This window comes from Elephantulus edwardii, unplaced genomic scaffold (assembly GCF_000299155.1).
Source record: "Elephantulus edwardii isolate Elephantulus edwardi_28Jun2011 unplaced genomic scaffold, EleEdw1.0 scaffold00041, whole genome shotgun sequence".
NCBI classification, from domain to species: Eukaryota; Metazoa; Chordata; class Mammalia; order Macroscelidea; family Macroscelididae; genus Elephantulus; species Elephantulus edwardii.
The window spans coordinates 3275995-3302014 of NW_006399791.1; the positions used below are offsets into that span (position 1 = coordinate 3275995).

Here is a 26020-nt window from a genome sequence, read left to right on the forward strand (position 1 = left end):
ATTGGGATGGGAGTGTCAGAGACAGTGCGATTGGCACAGGACAGAGCGGAGTTTAGGGCTGTTGTACATAGGGTCGCTATGAGTCGCAGGCGACTCAACGGCACATAAGAACAACAACAACATACCATAACAAAGAGAACACTGAAAAGGCAATGAGGAAAACAAAATCAATTATAATAGCTTCTCACAAGATGATAAACTTAAAAACAAATCTAAGCAGAGACACAAAAGATTTATATATAAAAAATTACAAACCACCACTATAAGAAACGAAAAAGGAGATATATATATATATACAGATATAGATAAGAATATCCTATTCTCATGAATAGGAAGATTTAAAATTATAAAAATTATAACACTACTAAACGTAACCTAACGGTTTAATGTAATCCTAATTCAGATACCTACACCATCCTCAAAGAGATAGGAAAGCAATTAACAACTATATATGGAGAGGAAAGAGACCTCATATAAGCAAGAAAAAAACAAAGAAGAAAAAGAAAGTAGGAAGTCTTACATTTTCTGATCTCAAAACTTACTATATAGCCCTAGTAATCAAAACAGTATGGTATTAGTACAGACATAGACACACAGACCAATGAAATAGAGTAAAAAGCCCATAAGTAAATCCATCTATGGGTCACTGATTTGTGACAAGGAAATAATACCCATTAAAGGGGGAAAATACAGCCTCTCTAACAAAATGGTGCCAGTAAAACTAGATAGTGATCTGCAGAATATTTAAATGAGAGCCATACCTCATACCATATAGAAAGAACTAACTCAAGGTGGGTTGGATCTAGGGGAATAAACCTAAAACTATAATCAGAGGAAAAAATACCTCCTAGGAATTTAGAAGCCCTAATCTATGACATATAATGTATTGTCCTAATATCCCAAAGCCATAGTTCGGGTGGTTTAGTGTATGGTAAGGCATTGCACTGCCAAACCTAAATCATGTGGTTCAGATCCATCAGTTGCTCAATGAGAGAAAGATAAGTCATCTTCTTCCATGTGATTTCCTTTTCTGAAAACCCACTGGCAAGTCAGCCATGAATCGGTTCCAACTTGATGGTACATAACCACAACAATCTATACCATAAATAAACTAGCAAAAGAACAGCCACAAACAAACAACCAAGAGAGGAGAAAATGAATGAATGGTACCATATAAAAAGTAAATACTTATGTGCATCAAAAATTTCCCCAAAGGAATTGAGCCTACAGACTAGTGAAAAATATTTGGCAAAAACTCCAGTATCTCAACAAGAAAAAAGACAAACAACCCAATTACAAAATGGGCACAAGATAAGATATTACTCTTAACTAAAGAAGATAAGAAGACATTCAGAGCCAACAAACACATGAAGAAATGCTTCAGGTTGCCGCCTATTAGAAAGCTGCAAATTAAACTGCAATGAGATATCATCTCACATCAGCAACAACAGCAAAATTCAACAGGGCAAGCAAACAACCAAAGATGTAAAATTAAGGTGAGATTAGAACTTCCACACACTGCTGGTGGGAATGTAAAATGGTGCAACCACTACCGAAAGCAGGGAGATGTTGCCTTCAAAAGTTCAATACTGAAATACCATATGAATCAGTTACTTCACCTCTAGGAATATACACTTAAGAGAAAAGAGAAATAAGAGTGGCAGCATGAACAGATAAATGCACACCCATATTTATGCAGCATTACTCAACACCAATAAAGAAATGGAAAACAAACTAAGTGCCTAGCAATGAATGAACAGATAACAGTCACACAATGGCGTACTATGTAATATCAGAAAACAATGAAGAATTTGTGAGACGCTACACAACAGGATGAATCTAGACAACATTATGCTGAGGGAAATGAGTCAGTCACAAAAGGACCAGATCAGTGCTATAAGAACAAAAGTTTACAAAAATAATCTGATTAATATATTCACTAGGGAGGCAAAGAAAGAAGTAGAAAATGAATTCATGTACAATATGCACTTTATTGGGGTCAATGAAGGAAAGGACAATGTGGAGTGAATGGATGATCAGTTATTGTATGTATTATAGTTAATGTCATGAAACAAAATATGCAATAATGACTCGGGGTGTGGGGGAACCTCCATATTCTTTGTGAACTTTCACTCAAATCACAATTAAAAATGTGCACCAAAAAAGTGAAACCATTAAAAATATTAAGAAATAACCTTAAAAACAAACAAGACTTTTCCTCTTATTGATGAAAGTGTGCAAAGATAGTGAGCTTATACAGTGCTAGTGATAACATAAAAATAGAATTGACTTTTGAAGAAAAAGTGTCAGTTCAGGTCTTTGGTTCATAGGCTCACTATGAGTCGTCTACAACTCAATGGCACTTAACAACAACAGATATTAAATGCTTTTATTATGCCTATCTCTGGTCTGGAATATTTACTCCATAAAATATGTCTTGAAGATATAGAGATCATTTCATGTTTGCATCAGTTTTACTTACCACAGTCAAAATTAGAAACAAGCTACCAATGATCAGGGAGATCCTTCTAAAAAGTTACTGTGAATTCATTACTTCTCTGATTAAAATCCTTAAATGGTCTCATTAACTACAGATGTTGGAAAAAACCCATCAGGCTGGGAGGTTCAATAAAAGGAACAAAGACCCTCAAGAGATAGACTCACACAGTAACACTAACAATGGTCTTGAATATGGGAAAACACAGGATAGGGCAAGGTTCTGATCTGTTGTGCACAGGGTTGCTGTGAGTTGTTGTTGGGAACTGTCAAGTCGGAACAGATAGCTGACCCTCCCGTGGATTTTCAGAGATAGTAAATCACACGAAAGGAAACTGTCGATCCTTCTCCCAAGTAACAGTTGGTAGATTTGAAACATGTGCCTATGTGATTGCAGTACAGTCTCTTACTGCTAGGCCACCAGAGCTCCCACAAGAGGACACCTTATAACAACCACACAACTCCAGATGAAGTTCAGGCTTCTTACTCCACCATGGAGAATCTGGTTGCACATCTCATCCCAGTATCCCCCACAATCTGAGGTCTGTTTTCTTATATAGACCACTCTTAACAGTTAGCCATGGTCTAGCTAGGCTTCCTGCACTTCTCGACCCCAATACCTTACATGCTCTTCTTCTGACCTTCCAAGACTTCAATTCATGGGGTACTTTTCCCAGGAAGCTCCCTCTGACCCTGAAATCTTATACTACCACAGTGTCAGCACTTACTTCTATCTCCTTCATTAAGCCCACTCTACAGGTTGTCTGAATGCAATAAAACAACTCTTTCAAGCCTCATACATCATAGAAAGAATCATCCACTACCAATTAAAAGCTGTGAAATGAAGGAAATGTCTTCATTTTCTGTGCCTTGGTTTTATCATCCTTAAAATGAGGACAGCATTAATACCTGCCCACAGAGCTCTTACGATAATTGAATGAGTTAATCTATGTTGTGCATATAGAACAGGAACTAGCACACAGAAATCCACAATATAAATTACTATCATCATTAGGGCAGGAAAACCCATTTCTTAAAATGCAACCTAATTTTTGTAAATGTTGTTACTGTTGTTGTTATGTGCCATCAAGTTGCTTGTGACTCATAGCAACTCTATATGCAGTAACTCTGAACCCTGTTCTACCCTGAGCCACCCTTTTCGTCTCTGGCACACCCACCCCCAATACCCCAGTCACTGAGTCATCCCATCTCATTGAGGGTCTTCCTTTTTTGCAATTTCCACAAATGGAAATGCTAAGACAGCAATGAAGAAACTAGACAGAGTGCTATAAATATGTCCTATTTTTTGAGTTCTCATATATGAAAAATGGAGAAGGGAAGGAGACTGCAGAAACATCGAGAATCCCACAGAAACTAAAAAGGCTCTGGAGAGGAACTTGTAAAACAATGATGAACCGTATCGAAACTCAACACATTCCACAGCTGAAAGCTAAGGTCAAAACCCTAGTTTCCTTGGCTTAGCTTTTAAGCTATAACTCTTTTTTCACAATTTTAAAAAAAAAATTGCTTTTGAACATCCGCTCCCTATGTAAATCCAGAGCCCGGGCCATGGTAAACCACAGAGGCAGAAATATTTATCTTCTCCAAGTGGGGTTTGGCAGCCTTTGCTCAAGGGACTGGAAACACAGCTACATTCATTCTCTCATTCATTGTCAACAAGCAAGCATCCCCAAACCACAAAAGACAGTAGTAATAAAAAGATGCACTGGAAGCTGAGATATATTGCGGTTTTGTTTGGAAATCTAGGGAATGAATGGAGTCAGAAGTGGTGGCAAGAAATCCTAAACTTTGCACTAGACAGCCAGAAGCAGGTCAGAAACTGGCAGGCAGGGTGAATTATAAAGGCACACTGCACAAGGACCACAGAGGGAGAGATGGTGGGAGGCAGGGGAGAGGTAGCTGCTCAGGCCGGAACAGGTGCTCTCGGCTGAGTCCTCCACACTGGGGAGAAAGGAGTGGTGTCCTTCCGGAGCAGAAGGCTTATCAGTTTTGTGAATAACTAGAAGTCAGAAACCCACCAGCCAAGTTAGGTCAGGCAGACAGAAAATGCATGCTTGGAGCGAGCATGGGGCCTAAAGTCACTATGGTGGTGGTGGTGCTAGATGAGGGCAGCATTCACAGCATTCAGAAGTTCTGTGTATTCTTGTGTTCACATCCAGGCTTGACAGCAGTTACGGTCAGTCGTGGTGTACTCTATGCACATAAGAAAGCAAGCTGCCTGGTCCTACACCATGGTGACTGGTTGTGGGGCAGACCACTGTGACTTACAGGGTGTTCATTGGGTGATTTTGTAGAAGTAGATGGTGTGGTCTTTCCTCCTAGTCTGTATCAATTGGGAAGTTCCAATGAAACCTGTTCAGCATCATAGCAACATTGAAGACTCCACCGATAGGACTCTGCTGGTAAGAGGTAGCTGCACTTGGGGTTTTCTGACTGGGAATCACAACCACATCTTCCACATGAAACAAGATACCACAAGATAATTACCAGGGAAGAAAGGAGTCTAGAGGACGTAAGAATCTACCTTAGACCTGACAGAGGGCACCTTTTTCCAGAGCTGGTGCCCTGGGTATGCTGTTAGGAGAGGCTATTCCTTGGAAAGGGACATCACGCTTGGAAAAGTAGGGAGTATGTTAAAGGGAGGAAGATTCTTAACAAGATTCCTAGACACAGTGACTGCAGCAATGAGCTCAAGCACATCAGAAATGAGGAGGACGGCACAGGATTGGGCAGGGCTCTAATCTGCTTTTCAGAGGGTTGCTATGAGCTGTACATGACTCAATGGCACCTAACAACTATAACAACACAAGCTTCTGAAATGTGTGTGTGTATAAATATACATGCACATTTTGGCATTCCTGCTACTTCTATTACAGCAGCCCTAGGAAACTAAGACATTTCCATTAAGTCCTTAAATTCTTTGGTCTCTCTCACACTGAACTCTTCTGGTTCTGCTCTTTGTTCCGTCCACTATGTTCATTCTATTACCATCCATGTCTTTCATGTTGATTACTTCCTCCAGACCTCCAAGCTTCTGCCATGAGCCCAAGTGAGTACAACCTTGTCTCTCTTCATTTTATGGCTCTGTGGTCAGTTGTGCTCACAGTATTCAGAAGTCCTGTGTTCCTATCCAGGTTTGATAGCAGGCCACATGAAAAATCTTTGAGCCCATCAAACTAAGATATGCCCATTCCTTTGGCGAGCATCACAAGAGGCACGGTGCCTTCTCAAAGAGAAGAGATCTCTGCTCCCCGGGGGCTCATGGCTGGGCTGGACCGCAGTTGAAAAGGACATGGACAAATGAAAGTTGTGAAACTAACTGTGAAGTTGGTAAGAGGTCTAAAAACAACAATCCTGGAAACAAGGCATGAAAAACCACTGTAAGGCTAAGAATGACGAGTGTGGAGAAGATAACACTCCCAGACCCCACAACAGCTTATTAAAATTCGTCAAAACTTGTCATGTGGAAAAGAATATATGAATGTATTTGTTTCAATGAAGAACAATTAGAGGGAGATGTATTTTGACTCAGTAAGAGACAAGGAAATGTGCAAATAGCCCAAGTTATTCAACATAACAATGAACAGTCTCCTGATGCAGTGAACTCTGCCCAGGGCTGGAGGTGTTGATGAAGAAATGACTGTTTTGAGAGACAGGTTGGCCATATTACTTCTGAAATTCCTTCCCCTCCAGTGTCTTGTGAATTGCTCCTCTACAGATAACCTGTCAGCACCATGGAGTTCACGTGTCAGACATGCAATCAGCTGTCCTGTCTAATTACTTGAATCTGTCATTGGTGCTGTTGTTCATCCAGCAAATTCTCTGGGCACTCTTGATTCTTTCCTTCCTCCAGTCCCGGTATCTCTGTGTCCAGAATGTTTCTTTGATTGCCTTTTGATTCTAAATTCTCACTGATACTCCCTTACAGCCCAAGTTTGTCAAATCCCAAGTGGATTGCAGTGATTGAATTTATGAGTTGGAATAAACCCCAAAGAGATCAGAACCCCAAAGAGAACAAGCCCATCTTGCTTACGCCATAGGTCAGGACAGGACCGGACCCAGGAAAATGAGAAGACTTAACTGGGGTCACACAGTCAGCAACGGTGGTTGTATGCTGTTGCCACTGTCTCATATTTCAAGAGCCCTTATTACCTCTCATTACAGTTACTTAGCTCACCTAATCCATCTCAATACAACTGGTTTTATAGAGACTGGCCATGAACTTAGTCATGGGGTTATTGTTTTGCTTGCGATGGTTCCTAGGAGCCCTGGAAATGCAGTAGTTAAGTGCTTAGCTGCCAACCCAAAGTTCAGTGGTGGGAACCCACCAGCCACTCGATTAGAGAAAGATGTATCAATCAGTTCAGGTTAAGAATATGCCCTTGAAGACCCTATGGAAGAACTCTATTCTGTCCATAAAGTCTCTACGAGTTGGAATGGACACAGTGGTAATGGGTTGTGGAGTGACAGTTCTTGGAAAAATTGCATGTGTTAATCTAGGAGTAATCCCCAATCTCCTAATTGCACTAGACCACTAGGTCTGCTTTGAGTTAAATAATACTGTTCTTTTTCAGTGCTTCTCACAGATACTGCCAAAGTAGGACTGCTGAATTGTGAAATAAAGATGAATTCCAGCCAGCGCAAGCTCTCTAGAGTCTGAAAATCCAGGTCATTTGGATACTAAACGTATCACTGTACTCCAATGAGTACAAAAACGACATATATCATGTTAACTGGCCATGCCCTGATTATTCCCATAAAAGAGCCTGGACTCACGTTGGTTCTTCTGTTGCTATTCTTGTCTCTTCTAATTCTTGTGCTTGTTTTAGCCAAGGTAGTTTAGCTTCCACTGGACTTTTTTCTAAGGGAAAAAAAAGGAACATAAACAATATGCATAGTTACTGTTAATAATTAAGGAGTTGGATACATAGCAGCTATCCACTGAAGATTTCATTTATAAAGAGGCTGCATTTTTCAAATGCAAATGGAATCCTTTAGCATTGTGTAACTTCTGGATCGAACAATAACAACAACAACAAAAAAAATCCTGCCATAGTTTTTAATTAACAAATTATCGAGATGCAACTAAAACAACTTCATGGCACAGTGGAGCATGCTCTCCAAGTTAACATTAAAACCCCTCTTAGAATTCAAAGCCAATTTCTGTTGTTTGCAAATTAAAGCTCTTACTTCTGCCATGTCAACTTATTTGCTTTGCCACAAATCCTTCTCGCCCACTGAATGATGTAATAGAGAAAAAGGAGGATCAGGACGTTGAAAGATGGAGAATGTCTGTACTACAGTGTAGGCAACCTTCATTATTATTTTGGTTGTTGGGAGAGAAGAGTACCAGCTACACTTGTATGAGAGCTAATGTGCCCCTTTCTTTTCTTTGAAGTTTTCTCAGCTAAGAAGGGAGAGGGAGGAAATCTTGTTACGTGGCTAGAAGAAAATGAATTTAGAACTGCTTCAGATGCTTTCGGATGCTGAGAAATTGGCAATGAAAGTGCCAATGTGTGCAAAAAAGGAGAAAAGACTTCACCAAGGAGTCTCTGGTGGCCTAGTGGCAAGGAGCTGTGCTGCAATCCTGAAGGCACATGATTCAAGGCCACCAGTGAAGGATGGGCAATCTCCTCCTGTGCAATTAACTGCCTCTGAAAACCTGCCAGAGGGTCAGCTATGGGTTGGTTCCAACTCTATGGTACACAACAACAACGAGTCACGGTGGTATACTATTTAACGTATAGAACTACTGGCCAAATAATAATTGTCCTTTGGTGATGTGCACCATCAAGTTAGAATCTCCTCAGAGCTTATTCTTCAGTGGCTTTTCGGACGCAGAAAAATCCTGCAGGCATAGATTGCCCATCACTCTCTCAAGGAGCAGCCCGTGGATTTGAACTGTGTGCCACTGGAATGGCAGTGCAACCTCTTACCACTAAACCACGAGAGCTTCCTGATTTACAAAAAAGACTGTTTGAAACCACTAGCTGCTCCAAGAGGCACAAGGAGTTGAAACTGCCTCAAAAGCAGAAGGTATAGAGTTCTGTAGTGGTCCTGGTGGAACAATAATTAAGCATTTGGGTGCTAATGCAAAATTTAGCATGTTGGATTTACCTAGTGGCTCCTTAAGATAAAGCTCTGTCTCCTCCTATAAAGTTTATGGCCTGGAAAACTATGGAGCTCCTCTATTCTTTCATAGGGGGTGACTACAGGCTTTAAATTGGCCCACACCAAACAACACAGGATTCTATAAGCAGTGTATATACTTCCACATTGAGTGTAACCACTGATTTTCCTGGATGGTCACCAAACAAATACTTGTTGAATAATTAATTATGAGGCTATTTGAACGGATAATGAATCTTGACATAATGAAGGAAAATCACCTTATTCTCTTTAAACTACTAAGGAAGATTCTTTTACTAACAAGCAAAAAGAATGTTTTTCCATTCTCCTCAAAAGCCCAAATGCTCCTGAAATTCTAGAATGGGAAATGGAAAAAAAAAAAAATCTTCATTCACCCCCTGCTAGGGATGGAGACATGTGATGAAAACAACATTGTCGCTTCCTTAAGAAACTACAGTCCAGTGGAGGAGGTACATAAAAATAATTACCTCTATAATATAATAACATGGAAACAATGAAGAATCAAAACCTTCAGAGAATATGTAATACCATTTTGTATTCCTTCTTTTTCCTTCCTGCTTATTTTGTTTCTCTGACTTTTCTCTTTGATTTTTTTTTTTTTTTTCAAACTCCATCTATATTGAACCTCTCTTCAGGGACCTTTGGTGGCCTAATGGGTAAAGGATTCCAATGCCAATCCAAACACAGGTGTTTTGAATTCCTCAGCTGCTTTGTAAAAAGATAAGCGATCTCTTCTCTAGTGATTTACAGCCTCTGCAAACCAGCTGGAGGGTCAGCTATGAGTCAGATCAATGGCACATAACAACCACCACCACCTCTCAGAATGATGGCTCATAAGAAAATTACTGTTAGGTATTATGGAGCTGATATTTACTTATAATGACCTCATATGATAAGGAGGATGACCCCATACGGTTTTCTAGATTGTAATCTTTACAAGAGAACATCACCAGGTTTAAACTCTTACGGAATTTGAACCACCAGCATTTTGGCTACAGCCAACCACTTAACAAGGGTTCCTCTATTAGAATGTTTGTTAATTGGAGTAGAAATACTTGAATGGCAGCTGGAACACATAATTTTATTTGAATTTGAAGCACACACCAAATTTACCTCGTGGCTTATAACAAGGGATAGGGATGATGCATTCTTCTTTGATGTGTAACTTCATCTGTGGATTGCAGCCTCCAACGTGCTCTCCACGGTGGTTGATACACAGGACAACGCGATAACGTAACCCTCGGCCACAGGTCACAGTGCACTTCAAAGAAAAAACAACCAAAAAAGCGGAGTGAATGATCATCTTTCCCAAAAAGGGATCCACAAAGGCATTAATTTGTCATGTGCCACTCACTGATCTATAGAAATATTAAGTACAGAAGAAAAAACTCAAAACACTCATTTCCATGGAGTCAGAGCCAACTCATAGCTGATTCATTGGGTTTCTGAGAATGTAAATTGCCTGGTAGGAGAGTATCCATATTTACAGAAGACTTTTGTTTGTTTTTAATATTTATATTGATTTGCTAACAAAGTTCATATATGTTATGTTTCACACTATTCTTCACTTACACCGTGTTTTATACAATCATTCCCATGCATTACGTTTTGTAAGAACATTATCTATGGTAGTGGGAAGAGTCAATCCTGATAATATGAAGTCACAGCACAAGAAAAACCAAAACGTCTTTAAGCCTTACAGCTCAAATATGAAAGGTACCTAATAGAGGTTTTGCCATTTTTCCTACCACAAATTTACATGATTTTATAAAAATTTTGCAAAGATGAGGGAAACTTTTCTAAACCATAAGAACAAAAGGAAATCCTGATCCACTATAGTAAAGATTGTGTTATCTCTCTATCTCTAGGGTATGACCTTACACAATTGTTGTCATACCAAAAAGTAGCATGAAAGATTAATCTGAAATGGGCAGAAGGAGAAAAGATGATGGGGCCTCAGACAATTAAACTAGATTATGCTCTATTTTTAGTGATTGCTGTAAAGTTTTGGTTGCCAGTTTTTCTTTTATTTTGACATTTGCTGCCAATTCCCTTCTTATTCTAAAGAGTCACTCTAATACACAACACTTGTGCTCTGTATTCTTTTTCTTAGAGAATGACTCCAAACAGCATAAACTCCAGGTTGCGAGCTTTGGTCATCCTTAGGAAAGGAGAGCAAGGTCACTCTCTCAGTTTCTCCTATAGAGGGCATGGCCACCTCCTATGCTCTGGAGGGAGGACTGCCACTCAGGTCAACCTATGTCTTGCTCTGGCTATGTATAGGAAAACAAACAACCCATACCCACTGCTACCCACTTGTTTCCAACTCTGAGTGGCCCTGCATTGGGTTGTCAAGGCTATAAATCCTCTCAGGAGCAGAATGCCTATTCTCCCCCGCCCGCCCCCACAGAGCAGTTGTTGAATTGGAACTGTGAACCTTTCAGATTGCAGCCCCACAGGTTTCCTAGTACGCTATCAGGGCTAGTGGTAAGAAGCTGTGCTGCAAGCCCAAAGGTACACAGTCTATTTACCAGCTGCTCTAAGGGAAAAGGATGGGAAATCTCTTCCTGTGCTATTTACTGCCTCTGAAAACTTGCTGGACGGTCAGCGATGGGTCAGTTTAGACTCAGTGACAAATATGTTGTTATGTGCCGTCGAGTCACTTGCAACTCATAGTGACCTTATATACAACAGCCCTAAACCCTGTTTTATTTCTTGCCAACCTTGTCTCTGACACACCTATCCCCATGACCGCAGTGACAGAATTAATCCATCTCATCGAGGGTCTTCCTCTCCTGAGTTCTCCCTCCACCCTCCCAAGCATGACATCCCTCTCTAAGGACTAATTCTGCCTTGTAGGGCCTTTAAAAAAAAAAGAAATTAGAACTCCAATTTTTTTGTTGTTGTTAAGTGCTGTTGATTTGAGCCCAACTCATTGCAACTCTATGAACAAAAGACCTAAACCCTGTTCCCTAACTATCGTTGTTTCTCTATGTTCATAGGGTTTCCAGAGGCATGTTGTTTAGAATGTGGATGCCACCCCTGCTTCCAAGCCTGTCGCAATCTGGGAGCTCCACCAAACACTGTCCAGCCTAGGTAACGATTATGGAATTTGATGCACCAGTGGCACAGTGTTCAATATTATAGCAACTCCAGGTTACTTCAGTGCAGCAAACTGACAGACCAGTGCTATCCCGCTTAGAAGAATGTTCATCCCAAACACAATTAACACCAGACCCAAGGGCCCAACCACCTTTTTAATACAAGGCCCACACACCAGGTCCTGGTTGACTTTAAACAAGAGATTTCTAGCCCACAGCTCATTATTAGCTACATAGATTTTCATATTTTTATTGGTTAGCATACAATCCTTCAGATACTTTGCGTTTGATGCAGGCACATAGTGTTTTACATAAACTTTCATTTACATTGTGCTTTATTCGTGTACATTGTGTTTTATAGAATTATTCATAGACATTATATTTGATATCATTATTATTGTTCTAAGACTATTATGACACTGTCCTTTAGTTCAGATATTTCTTATATGTATCTCACCCAGTTTTCCTCAATATTGTCATTAGATGTCATTGGTCATTTCTGACTCAGCAACCCTGTATCAAGCAGAACAGAACCCTGCTGATCCTTGCACAACAGTAAACTCATAATAATGTATATAAACATAGTGCAAACTGTTTTTTGCATACCCATGGCCACATGTCCATTCTCAACTCTGGTCATTAAGAACAAGTTTTCTTTACTCCTAGATTGTAACTGACATGCAGAATAAATACAAAAGGATAAAAAAAATGTATGCATGCATATGTTGGGCTAAATGAGTAGAGGTAACTCGAAGAAGCTCTAAAAACTCAAGTTTCAATTATGACTCACTCGACAAAAAAATAACTGTTATTTACCTTTAAAAATGTGACTTTAAAAATGTCTGTGAGCTCTGGTGGCTTTGCGGGAAAGAGGTGTACTGCCGACCAAAAGCACCAGTGACTCAGCTGGAGAAAGGTGAGCAATCTCCACCTGGGCCGTTAATTAAATGCCTCTGAAAACCTGCTGGGAGGTCAGCTATGAGCTGGTTACAACAACAAATGCCTGGATTTTCATATTTGAACAAATTCATTTGTACCTTATTTGTTCTGGAGGCTCATTAAGTCAACTCCATTGCAAAGGAAAAAGAAGTTAATCTGATGGGAGGCCTTGTTTCCTCTGGGACAGCTCTTTTCTTTTTCCTTTTCTCACCACCTGGTTCCTCAGAGACTGACACTGAAGCAACAAAGCTTCGTGCTTCTGTTCTTCTCCAATTCTAGTCCATCTTGACTCACTTATTTGGAAAATAATACATAACTTTCTTTCAGCAAAAATCATAATGTGTCTTAGTAAGTCTTGGATTAATGACAATCGTGATCACAATGTCAGCATTTTCACCTTCCAAGTCTAAGTAACATCTGCTCTCTCTTAAACGAGATGAATAAGAGTCTTTAAAATAATAATTTTATTGGTTTGCAACTAATCATTCATATACATCTTTTTTTGTGCTGTATCTTGCTTTTATACTATCATCTATATACATTATATATATTTTATATAAAATAGAATAACAGAAAGATATGTATAAATGCTCAATAAAAGGGTAAGAGAAAAGAGGGGACAGGAAAAAGGGGGACATCACTAGGATAACAGAGGGTAGAAGGTGAAGGGAGGGATGAAGTAATGGGAAAAGTTCAATGGAGACTTGAGAAGACAAAGTGATAACAGGCATAGAGTTTTGGTAATTAATTGTATTTTAAACAATATACATGAGTTAGGGTACTTTTTAACCTCCAGTCACTGTGTTATTCCTAGGACATCAACTGCACAACCATCCACACAAGAATGCTCTCAATAACGAGTGAATTATTTGAAGTCTTCATGTCCTTCAAATATCCATCAAACATTTTAACAGAGACTCTGGTCAAATCTTTTCCAACAATGGGTCCTTCTAGACATAAAACCATCCTTAATGTAAATTATTCTTATCTACCCTTATGCTTGTGGTCTCTCTTATGTTGCCATTCAACTATTTGCCTATGTTCTCGGAGAACAGGGATTATTTTCATCTATGACTTTGTACTTTTCATGTTATCCAGCACAGTGTTGGGTATACAACATTGAAAGAGGCAAGCCCTCACATCTTACCTGAGACCACTCCATGGCAATCCACTTGGGACAATCGAACAGATTGCAAGTTTGCATGACCTTGGGCTTGGGCGCGTACATGCATTTCCATTCGTCCACCTGCAGTATCTCTCCATGCATGGACTCCTCAACACATACAAAGCTCCGCCTCTGAATGCCTCCTCCGCAGGACACTGAACATGCAGTCCAAGGATTATGTTCCCAGCTCAAAAGCAAACAAATAAAAATACATTATTCACTCATTTGTGTTTTTCAACTACACAAAGAAGCTGCAAAAGGTTGATCCTCAAGATATCAGTGTGACATAGCTGAAAGCTCCAGACTTGCAGGAATTGATGGTAGTCATAACTGTCACACAATAACTATTGTTGTTGATTATCTTCGAGTCGAGCATGACTCTTAGTGACCCTATGGAGCAAAAGGCCTGAAGCCTTTCTATAACTATTGACATTTATCAAAGTTCATTAATTTAACTCCTCTGACCCTGAGATTTCTGTCCACTAGGAATGGTTTACCTTTCCTAGAGACAGGCCATTGAGAGAGTTAAACAAATGAAAATCTAGAGTGTGAAAGCATCTTTAAATCACAAAGACATTGTCTCTTAGAACTTTGTAATCTCTAAACACAAAGGGACAATATCATTAGAAACTAAGAGAAACACTAAGTTAGGAAGAACTCTATTAGCCACCACCTAGGTGTAGACTAAAATTCACTGCTGTTGAGTCTGAACCGACTCACAGCTGACCCTCCAGCAGGTTTCCATGCCTATATATCACATGCAAAGAGACTGTATATCTTTCTACTGAGGGGTTGCAGGAGGATTTGGATCACCAGAAAGGCAGTACCTTTGGGTTTGCAGCCCAAGTCCTACAGATTAGGCCACTGCGGCTTTATCGGGATGTAGTGGGGAATTCAACTTTTAATCAATTACAGTGCTTGGACTTCCTCGGTTATAGCCATCCAAGGTGTCTGAATCTAGCATGGGAAGCACCACTGGGTTTCTGAGGCTATAAATCTTTGCAGAAGGAAAAAAAAAATCTTCGTCCCTCAGAGTGACTGGTAGGTTCAAACTGCCAGCCTTTCTGGTAGCTGCCCAACAAATGTTCCAAACCCATCAGCTATTACATATAAAAAGATGTGATAGCCTGCTTGTGTAAAGATCTTTATGGCACTGGAAGCCCGATGGGGCAGCTGTATGCTCTCCTGCTACTGTTCTATACTATCAAGTCAGAACTGATCCCTACCTGACCCTCCAGCAGGTTTTCAGAGGCAATAAATCTCATAGGAAAATTCTGCTCATTTTTCTTCCTCGGACCAGCTGGTGGATTCAAACCACTTTGTCCTCCAGGGCAGCTATAAGGTGGACTCAATTTGAAAGTAGTGGGCTTGGCTCTTCAAAGTCTTAGAACTTTCTTGTTCCTTTTTTTTAGCTCTGTAAAGAGGCTAATATCTAGATCGTGTAACTTCTGTACAACTGCTACTGATGCCACTTCCCTTTACAAACAAGCTTGTTGCTGTTGATAGTTATCATGAAATTGATTCCATCTCCTGGAGACCCTATGCATTCCAGAGACGAATTGCTCCACAGGGTTTTCAGAAGCAGAGTAACAGGCCTAGCTCCACAATATCGCTGGGTGAGCTCAAACCATCAACCTACCAGCTAGTTGCTGAGTGCTTGATCATTTGCATTACTCAGGGGTGCCTCTTGCAACTATGTAATTAAAAAAAAAAAAAAAAGAAAAGAAAAGGGAACATGGAACTCACCGAGGGAGAGGCTGGAAGTGGTCATAGGGCATAATCTCTTTAAATCCATCGCTACAAATGAAATCATTAGGGGAGTGTCATTTCCAAGTCAAGCAACACACTTATTTGTTTACTTATACAGAACTCTTAACGTTAAAAACCCCAAATCCCAAGTGTCAGTAATTCTTCCTAGACTATTAGCCATCACCTTAGTTCTATGTGAAAATGTAGAAACTGGAGCTAGTGCCATTCATTAATCAAAGAAAATTTATTGCTGTTGATAATCTAAAAATTATTCTGGTTAAATATACAAGTTGTATATTAACACACTGGTCCATTAGTAGGCCTTCAGAGAACTGGTTTATTTCGGAGAATTTGTCCTTCAAAAAGATTCCTATTAACAATTATGTTCAACTGGGATTACAGGAAATGAGCACTTTAGTGATAGGAAATGAAATCCATGGAGAATGCTTCCTTTTCCACTTGCACATCTCTGTCTCAGCCAGCTGGCAGATAGCTGGGGGATTCTGGGACTTGATATTGTGCTGTTATTTTAAGATACTGTAGTAAAGCCAGGAAATTTCCCCGGGCAATCCAAGTCAGCAGGTACTAAATTATGCAACAGGATAGTTTATGCATTTCTTCTCTGCTTTGGCACAAAAACTTTCTCCCTCCTTCCACAATGCATTATTTATACTGAATTTAATATGAGCACTTCACAAGTCAAAACATGGTAATGGGTGACCCAGTTTAAAAGCTAAAATTGTGGGTTAAGGATATTTATGACTATCAGACGGCTCAGACATTGTAGTTGGATGAAGAGACACAGCAGGAGATGGTCAGAAAGGTTCATTTTAAAGAGCTTAACTATGTATGTGGACCCATAGCCCAGTGTAGGAGGCAGCCAGACTAGGAGCAGTCTGGTGAACAAATACATCCCAATTCCTATTGTTGACCGAGTTATAAATGTGAACTCAGACACTTTGCAACAGCATATGTGCAAAGTCAAGAAATGGAACAGTGTTGCCCTGCAAAGATGGACTCGTCTGAGTTGCAGTTGGTTTGTTTCTTTCTAGAGTAAAACAGGTGTGGGCAAGTATTCAAACCTGGATGGGCAAGGATCCATGCTGCATTCCTTCAGTTTTGGTTTTGGCTTTACGTTTTCAGGGTAGTAATGGCAATAATGGTCAGGAACGACTCTCTTCAAACGGATATCCACACACTCAGCAGAATTGAGCTGATACCCTAAAGAGAGAGAAAGGAATCCCTGAATACGGCATTTGTTTTATTCTTAACTTGGAAAAGTTATCACTTGTCACATACTTTCTTATCTTCTTTAAGACACATAGTAGTTCTCAATTTTGGTTGTATAATAGAGCCCCAGGAGCAGCTTTTAATATAGACCAAAACCTAGGCCCATTCACGGTCCAATTAAGTCAAAAGCTCTGTGGCTTAGGCTCAGGAAACCAGTCCTTTGAAAAAGATCCCAGGTGTATCTGAGATGACTGAACTATGTGGCCAAGATTGAAAACCACTGTTTGAACTGACTGTGATGGAGGTAACCTTGGCATCTTTAACTAACAGTTAAAATAACACCAGATGTCAATGAGGTGACTCAGCTCATGGTATGTGTTTCAGAGCACCACAGAGTCTTCAAATGAGTTTTCAGTACTGCATTACCAGCCATTTCTTCAAGGTGCCTTTAGGCAGACTCGTCTCTCCAATATTTTGGTTTGCAGTCAAGCATGTGATGCATTAGATGCTTTTAAAAAATGTTGGGACCTTGGAAGTTATTTACTCAGTTCTTATTACATTCTCATTAAGCCATTATATAAGGCCTTTCCTAGTTTTCTTCATAAATTTCCTCTTTGTTCCCACTTACAGAATCTCTCATCTCACTGCCCAGAGAGACATATTCCAATTTGGGTTTTATGTATCTTTATTTTTCAAATGTTTTAAAATATCTTTAAATATACACATGTCTTACATAATCATGTTTTTTGTGCTTTTAACTAAATAAATGATAGTGTGTTTTGGTGTTCAAATTGCAATTTGAGTGAAAGTCTATAAAGCACATTGACTGTTCAAACATTCATATGTATTTTGTTACATAATGTTAATGACAATACCCACAATGTTGGAGCCATTCATTCTGTACTGTGATGATACTTTTAAAACATCTTCTTTTCCACTTTTCTCACTCAGAATTATGTTTTTAAGATATACTCATGTGATTGCTTCTTTTCTAAGCATAATATCTCATTGTTTGCAAACACTACATTTTACTCATCATTGTCTTAGGGCACCCAGCCAACGAACATTGTGAACTATGACCTAAGCATTGTCTATATGGGGAAAGGGCATTCTGGAGGCCTCTTGGTAAGGAGTTGTGCTGCCAACCCAAAAGTTCCTGGTTTGAATTCACCAAGAGCTCTGAGGGAGAAAGATGAGAAATCTCTTGTCCAATTTACAGTCTCTGAAAACCTACTGGAAAGATCAGCTATGAGTTGGTTCCAACTCAATAGCAATAACTACAAGGGGAAGGAGCTCTAATGACAGAGTAGTTAGTCATCTCAGCTGCTAGTCAAACGGCTGGTGCTTTGAACCCACCAGCCACTTTATGAGAGAAGTAGGTGGCAGTTTGCTTCCAGAAATGACTGAACAGAGCCTTGGAAATTCTATGGGAGGCTTCTCCCATGCCCACTGGGGTTTCTAGGAGTTAGAATCAACTTGATGGCAATGGGTTCACGGAGAGAGAAATAAAATCCGATCTCTGTGTCCTAATCTGTGGACACTCATAGGTGAAGGAATGAAGGCTTACTCCTGATTCTCTTCAATTCACTTTATACAAACGTTCAGGAAGGTGCACATTCCAAATAGATGAGTGTTGTCATAAAGAAACCAAAACAACGCACAAAGGTGATGCTTGCAGTTCCCGAAAGGTCCAATTCCAGGTGTCCTGTCACTGTATAAGTGTCATATAAATTAAATTTCCAAGAAGTCACTTTTAAAATCAGAATGAAGTTGGGAGTTTTCTGCGGGGTTTTTTTTTTAAAGGCCTAAAGCTAAGAACTCTGCCAATGGGTCTAAAAATACAATTAAGGCCTTATTGCTGGGAGGGATCTGATTTTCTAAACCACCAGACAGTTTTGTACAAGACAGGGCTGGGATGTAAGCTGAGTGTCGAAGGACATACCGGTATGCATTCCAAAAAGCAAGGTCAAAAACCACAAAAATGAAAATCCAAACGGAGTCAATAAAATGTGACTCTGGTGCCAGCATCTACCAGAAAGTCTACAATATCAGATGGCGGAGGCAGTCTCTGAGCTCTGCGGACGGGCCTCAAGTGTCTCGCATACACAGTTACAGAAAGGACCAGCGATGTTCACCCCAATCCCCATGGTACCTGAGAGACCAGAGAACTCATTTTCCTGATTAGCCAAGACTCCATATGTCGTTTACAGAAATCATGTAGATTTGATTACTAATATAATTAAATTTAGGTAATGCCTTCCTGGTGGGGTTTATGTGTGTGCTTTTATATTCTCCAAACTAAGTGTGGACGCAGATTATAGCTTTTTTAGTCAGAAAAAGAAAAACAAACTGTACTAAATGGAAACATGACCCAGAAAGGAAGGGCGGGAAGCACACAGGTGCTTATCATTTGGGGAAAGACAATTCTTTTTCCTTTGATTTTATGGCAGTTTCGAGATAGTTAGGGAGCTCTGGTGGGTTAGTGTATTATATGCTGCATCACTAACTAAAAGGTTGATGGTTCAAATTCACAAGCAGCTTCATGGCATAAAGATGGGGAGTCTCCTCCTACAAGTACCTGTTGTTGTTGTTAACTGCCTTTGAGTTGAACGGGACTCATAGCGACCCTATGAACAAAAGCCCTGAAGCTCCTCTACAGCTATTGACATTTATCAAAGTTAAAAGAGTTTCCAGAGGCAAGTTGTTTAGGAAGTGGATGCCACTCCTGCTCCCAAACCTGTCGCAGAATGTTATTGTTGAGTCACCTGTGATGCACAGCAATCCTGTGTACAGCAGCTCTGAACCCTGCTGTGTCCTGAACCAGTCTCTATAATTCTGACACACCATCCCCCAACGCCCCAGTTACTATATCAATCCATCTCATTTGGGGTCTCCCTCTCCTGTGCTGTCCATCCACCTTTCCAAGCAAGATGTCCTTCTCCAAGGACCAGTCCTTCCTGGCCATGTGCCCAAGTACTTACAGCCCCAGAAATCTAAGGAGGTTTGGATTGACTCAATGGCACTGGGCTTGGGGTTGGAGGTAATTAAAAGTGAACGAAATGTGCCAGATCCCCTTAAAGGCTCCCTGGTGGCCCAGTAGTTAAGCACTTGGCTACTAACTGAAAGGTTGATGATTCAAACCCAGTAGTAGAAAGAAAATGCAATTTGCTTCTGTAAAGATTTATGAGTGCAGAAATGGTGTCCTAGTTTTGGGAATCCTAAGGGCAGTTCTACTCTCTCTACTAAGAATCAGGATGAGATTTTAGTCCTCTGGTGGCCAAGAGGTAAGAAGCTGCACTGCAATCCCACAGGCACACTGTTCAAATCCACCAGGAGCTTCATGGGAGAAGGATAAGCAATCTCCTTTAGTGCAATTAACTGCCTCTGATGACCTGCTAGACAGTCAGCTATTGGTCTGTTCCAACTTGAAGACAAATAACACCACATTAAAGAAAAATAAATTCTGTAATTCTACAGACAGTGGCAATATCAGGTGACATGGGGATTGTTCCCCAAAGCAGCGTAAGGTCTCCTTCTGTTCTTTTTTTTTTGTTTCCATTCATTCATTGTTGCACTTTTCTCAGACAATGGCCCTGCTAGGTGCCCTCAGGCACATCTGGGGCTCCAGGACGGGCTGCACCCTTCCTCAGACACTCAAGCATCAGAAACTCTTCCCAGGAACTGAAATGACTGTTCTAAGCAGAATCTCACTATAAACTAGCCTTCCAAATGCAGAGTGCATCCTTCTGATCATGACTATCTAAATGGGAACCTCACCAGTTAACTGTGTGTGGGAGATAAGGAATATAAAGTCAAAGGAAAGACATGTGCTTTGTTTGTTTGGTTTGATTTATTGGGTTTTGTTTTTATGAACAAAAAAAGGCTCTGCCATTTCTTTACTTCGAGTTGGTGGTCAATGAAGAGACTCATGCTGTGGGACTCTGCTTCTGGATAATAAGCATCCCTGTGTCTGAGAGCATTCCACTGTGGCCAGTAAGCCATGCATGCTTCCCACAATTCATCTAACGGACTGCCAGGTGGGGGAAAGCCACAGCACTGTGGACTCTGAAGACCTCTGAGATCCTCAGGGAATATTTAAACAAAGTTCAGGTTCAGATTCGACATAATAAATATTTCCCAAGTGTCTACTGCTTGCCGGACACTAATTTTGTCCTCCAGCAGCCTCACATATTGTTATTTGTGGTTGAGTTAGGACCTTCTCAGAGCTGACCTTTCAGAGGGTTTTCAGGGCCTAAAAATCTCACATGAGGAGATTGTCCTTCTTTCTCCCTTGGAGCCTTTGGTGGATTTAAACCACCTGCCTTGGGGTTGGCAGCATAATTCTTTTACCCACTAGGCCACGAGAGCCCCCACCAACTTCATGAGGGGAAATATTTTAAGTCCAATTTACAGAAAGACTTCGGCTCAACAATGTCATAGAGCTAATTAGTGGCAAGACCAAAAACAAAATCTAGACATTTGATCTTCAATTCCTGCTCTCTAGCTACTAGACAAAGGTGCTTCTTGAGGTGAACTTGAACAAGCACATTCTGGAGAACAGAAGTGGCCAAATAATTTTTTGAGGCCCAGGTTTAGAGATGTTTTTTGGCATAACTCAGCCCACAGTCTCAATTCCAAGAAATTTTTACCTCAGTCAGCTTTAAAATCCCCAAACTCCCACTGTGTTTGAGTTGATTCTGACATGGTTTCAGAAGATGTAAATCTTTAGGGAAGGAAACTTCCTCCCTTTCTCCCAATAATTGAATGGTCAACATTCAGTTATCAACCCAGTCAAAGTGCTATGGCACCAGGGTTTGGCTTGAGGCAAGGTCAAATGTTTTTTTAAAAAATGTTATAAATGTTAGTGATATTGAAAAGATTAGACATTTATGCCTCGGAAAAAGCTTATACCATGCAACAAACTAGTTTCAATTCAGAAAGAATTGGATTATTTGTCCATTTCTGCTAGAATAGAAACAGAGTGATAGAATTGGTAGATTTAAACATTATCAACTACACTGACTTGTTTTCATTGTATTTCTTTTAAGCCTGTGCTTTTATTTATGGCAAGAGATAATACTTTTACATTGACATTATTAAAATTATTTTATAAACATACTTAAGTTTAAAAATAATCTTTTAAGGAAAGCATTTTGAGTAAACTAATACGGGAGTAACAAGGAAAAATAATTAAGATCAAATGGCTATAGATTCCTTAGGTTAACACACTTGGCTTCTAACCAGAAGGTAGGAAGTTTGAATCTATCCAAGGCACCTCAGAAGAAAAGTAGGTAATGTACTTGCAAAAATCACACCCGTAGTCATTGAAAATCCAATGAAACATAGCTCTGCGCTGACATACAGGTCACCATGAGTCTAGGAACACGAACTCAGCTGCTACAAGAAGACAGTGCTCTTGGACAATGGTGGTTCTCAGATGCGAGTGTTCATCAGAACCACCTGGAGGCCTTGCTGGAGTCCAGTGCTGTGTTTTTAAGTTTTGACTTTCTGATTCAGAAAGGGCCTAGGGTGGGATATGGGAGTCTGTATTTCTAACTAATGCTCTGGGCTTGCTGATACTGCCTGGTCTAAGATTCACACTTTGAGAATCACTGCTGTAGGATCAAGATCAAGTGGTCTATGCCTATAGTCTGTCCCAAAGAATAAACAAACAAGAAACTAGAACCCTTCATCTCACATTTTCCATTTAAGGTCCTATCCAGCCCTCAAATTCTATCTTTTATTTCCAAACACATAGGTCTCACAGGATCATGGGCCCCACAAAGGTGCCTGTCATGTCATGTCATGTCATGTCATGTTTGGAGACATGTCAGAAAAGAGGGATCTGCCCTGCATCTCCCCAGAAACTGGACAGTGGCTAAGGAGGCCCCTCCTCAACATTCCTGTACTTTACAGGAGAGAGTGCAGAGCCCCAGCTCACTTTCTGGCTCTCTGAGCTGATATTCTGGAACCCACGGTAAAGGATGAGTTGGGTTCATGAGATGAGCTGAACTGAAGGGGGAGGATTATTTTTTCCTAGTTCTGCAAGCAGAATCATGCCCAATCCTTGGTGCCCTGACCAGATCTCAGGTGTGGGAGCAGATGCTGGTCATCATATAGGCAGTTCATGGGAGACACAAGCAAAGTCCATTGAAGCTTAGCTTTGATACTAGAGTTTCCAGAGGCTGACATTTTGGAAGCAGTCTGCCAGGTCTTTATTCTGAGAAACCTTTTGTTAGCACTGGAGGATACACCATTTGCACTACTCAGAGACTCCTCACATATAAAGCAGGGTTAAGATGAAATCTTCACAGAGCTATATGAAGGGACAAATGTGATGATGGATGGGCTTCGGGACATGGCAAATGTCCTGTAGACAGTGCGCTGGATGTTCTTAAAGGGAGCAAAAGTCTAGGTCCTTCAATAATTTTCATAGCTCATGATGTGAAATTTAACATTTATGAAGAACCATTTACTCTTCAGCTTAAACATTCACTTCAGAAGAGAATGACCTTAGCAGTTGCTTCTGGTCACCTCATTATTTGCTTCTAGGAGTTACTGTGTCTCTGTGTTAAACAGACTTCTGTCTTTAACTTCAGACTACAAAGATACTTCTTTCATAGAAAGCACATGGTGAGCCCTAGATTACACGTGACCTCAAATCTACCCCAACTATTAACACCTCCCAAGTAAGCAAATGGAAAACAGGAATTCCCCTGTGGGTTTCAGTAGATATTCTTTCTCCTTTTGGTTTAGACTTTCACAACTGAGGAGAGAAAAAAAAGATGCCAAGTATTAGAATTAACACTTCCATTACCTTGACCAGGCTGGGAAGGCCACTTAACCTCTCTTCCTCCTAGCTTTTCCATAGCCCATTGACACGATTATTTGCCCCTGGTGACTACCTAAAAACTGGCGGTTTGAACCAACCTTGGAAGAAAGGCCTGATTATCTGATTACAATTATAGCCAAGAAACCCTATGGAATGGGTTTATTCTGTAACACACAGGGATGCCGAGATATGGAAGAGATCCAAGAATGCAAGCAGGCATGGCTCCTACTTTTTCCTAAGACAACTTTTCCATATCTGGTTCCTCACTTATCCTCTTGAATAAAGGCCTCCGTACACTCAGTAACACAACTGCATTTCAAGCTGTTGAGTAATATGCTGCGTGATTAGACATCTGTAAGTACTACATTGAATATCTGGTCAGTATCAACAATTCAGGCGTTCAATTGCTAGATCAGAGTTTAAAGTATTTGTCAGCAAAATCGGCACCTCACCTCCTCCACATGTCACAGTGCAGGGAAAGAAGTCTGTCTGTCTCCACTGATGACTGATTGGCTGGTAAAAGAAGAACTGGACCACACTGTCTTTGGCCACCGTGTACCTGGTCTGGACAGAGAGAACTGTCATAAGTCATTTGCACACAGTGAGCTAGTGCTTTCTGCAACATTCAAATCAAGGTGAATACCATTCACCTAGAGAGACAATCACACATCTGTCACAGCAAACCATGAGACACAAAGATTCCAAGGACCTCAAAACATCATAGTAATTCATCTGGATTTGTCATAAATGGGCATTGAAGAGATCACCAATTAATTTCCCTGGAGTATTTTTCTCCTGATGACTCCAGTAAATGGTTTTACAATGCAAGAAGGCTTTTCCTTTGAGCATTTTTTTTACTTCCTAATGCACTTTATTTTAATTTTCAATGATAGCAGTTGCCAAAACTCAATCTGGGTTTGTCTATGACATGACACAATATTGAGATTCTTAGATTTTTAAAAATAATAACACCTTTTAAGTGGTATAGCACTGGTCTGTGCATTGCTGTATAGAGGTAACTCATGCTTGCTGTGATGCTAAACACTGTGACACTGATGTGCCAAATGTGACAATGGTCACCCATGGTGGACAGTGTTTGGTGGAGCTTTCCAATTAAAACAAGTCTGGAAGCAGGAGTGGCATCCACTTCTGAAATGGCTTGCCTCTGGAAACTCTATGAACATGAAGAAATGACCTTTTGTTCGTAGGGTTGCTATGAGTCATCTACAATTCAACGGAACTTAACAACAACAACAACAACAACGACACCTTTTAAGATTGTTCTGAAAAATTCTTCTGAAAATGCAGCTGTAAAACACAAATGTACACAAAATTCACAGTACTTGCACATGAGCATCACGGGGCTTACTTAAAAGGCACGCGATGCTGCTGAGGGAGAGAAAGCAGTTATAGAGAGAGGAAATATTATTTCTAGGGGATTTTGCTTAAGCAGCAAGTTTCCATCCTACTTTCTCCACCTTCCCTACTGATTTAGAAAATAACTCAACTGAAGAAATATCCCCCAATGCAGTAAAAAGAAGAAAAGAGATAAAAAGACAACAAATGAAACAAAGCCCCTTCCACTCATGGAAGACATATCCAAGAGTACCGATACACATGGAGAGTTCTAAGAGATACAAATGGAGAACAATGAAGAGGCAATGCTTGGCTATGTGACTGCTTCTAGAAATACTGCGGTACTCAGTTTAAAAACGTTTATGAGTTCTAAGCAGTAAGTTTTTATAATACAACAAAGAGAAGGAAATACAAATATTATCAGAAAGAGAAAAATACATCTCTATAAAGGAGTAAGAATTAGATTGGAGCATCGGATTTCTACAAGTGATATCAGAAGCAAGAAGATAAAAAAATCCTACCTTCCAAGTGAAGTGAGGTAATACATTTTATATCTAGTGTTCTACAGGAAAACTATCTATCTTCCAGAAATGAGGGTGAAATAGGGGTATATTCAAATACAGAATGACTATGAAATTGTACTACTTAGCTGCTCTCACTGGGAGGAAAAAACCCTCCCAACAAACAAGACACATGAAGTATCTACTGAACAAGAACTAATATGAATGCAGAGGATAGTAGTGAAACGCATGAAGCAATAAGATCCAACCAGTCAATAAAGCTGGTAAGTACATTTCAAAAACTCTTGATTGAAAAATAGCATGTTGATGTATTTAATGGCAAAGCTAGTGTAAAACTCTCAGGCAGTGGTGGAAGCAGAGAGGAATGAGGATGTGCTGGGGGAGGGGAGGATTAACTATGGGGTTGTACAATTTGATGGGTTGGGGAGTTGGGGGAAATTGGAAGAATCTATTCTGGAAA

At 40.2% G+C, this 26020-nt stretch overlaps 1 protein-coding gene across 1 annotated transcript in view; it reads right to left on the minus strand.

Moving 5' to 3' along the window:
• The window catches only part of ADAMTSL3 (ADAMTS-like 3), a 313622-nt gene that overhangs the window by 187746 nt on the left and 99856 nt on the right, over positions 1–26020 (minus strand). Inside the window, exons 5-10 of the mRNA XM_006885199.1 lie at positions 24136–24247; positions 16704–16842; positions 15619–15669; positions 13855–14059; positions 9781–9928; positions 7294–7378 (exon numbers count right to left, since the gene is read on the minus strand). Coding sequence (XP_006885261.1) covers positions 7294–7378; positions 9781–9928; positions 13855–14059; positions 15619–15669; positions 16704–16842; positions 24136–24247 — 740 coding nt within the window. The remainder of the gene's footprint in view (positions 1–7293; positions 7379–9780; positions 9929–13854; positions 14060–15618; positions 15670–16703; positions 16843–24135; positions 24248–26020) is intronic.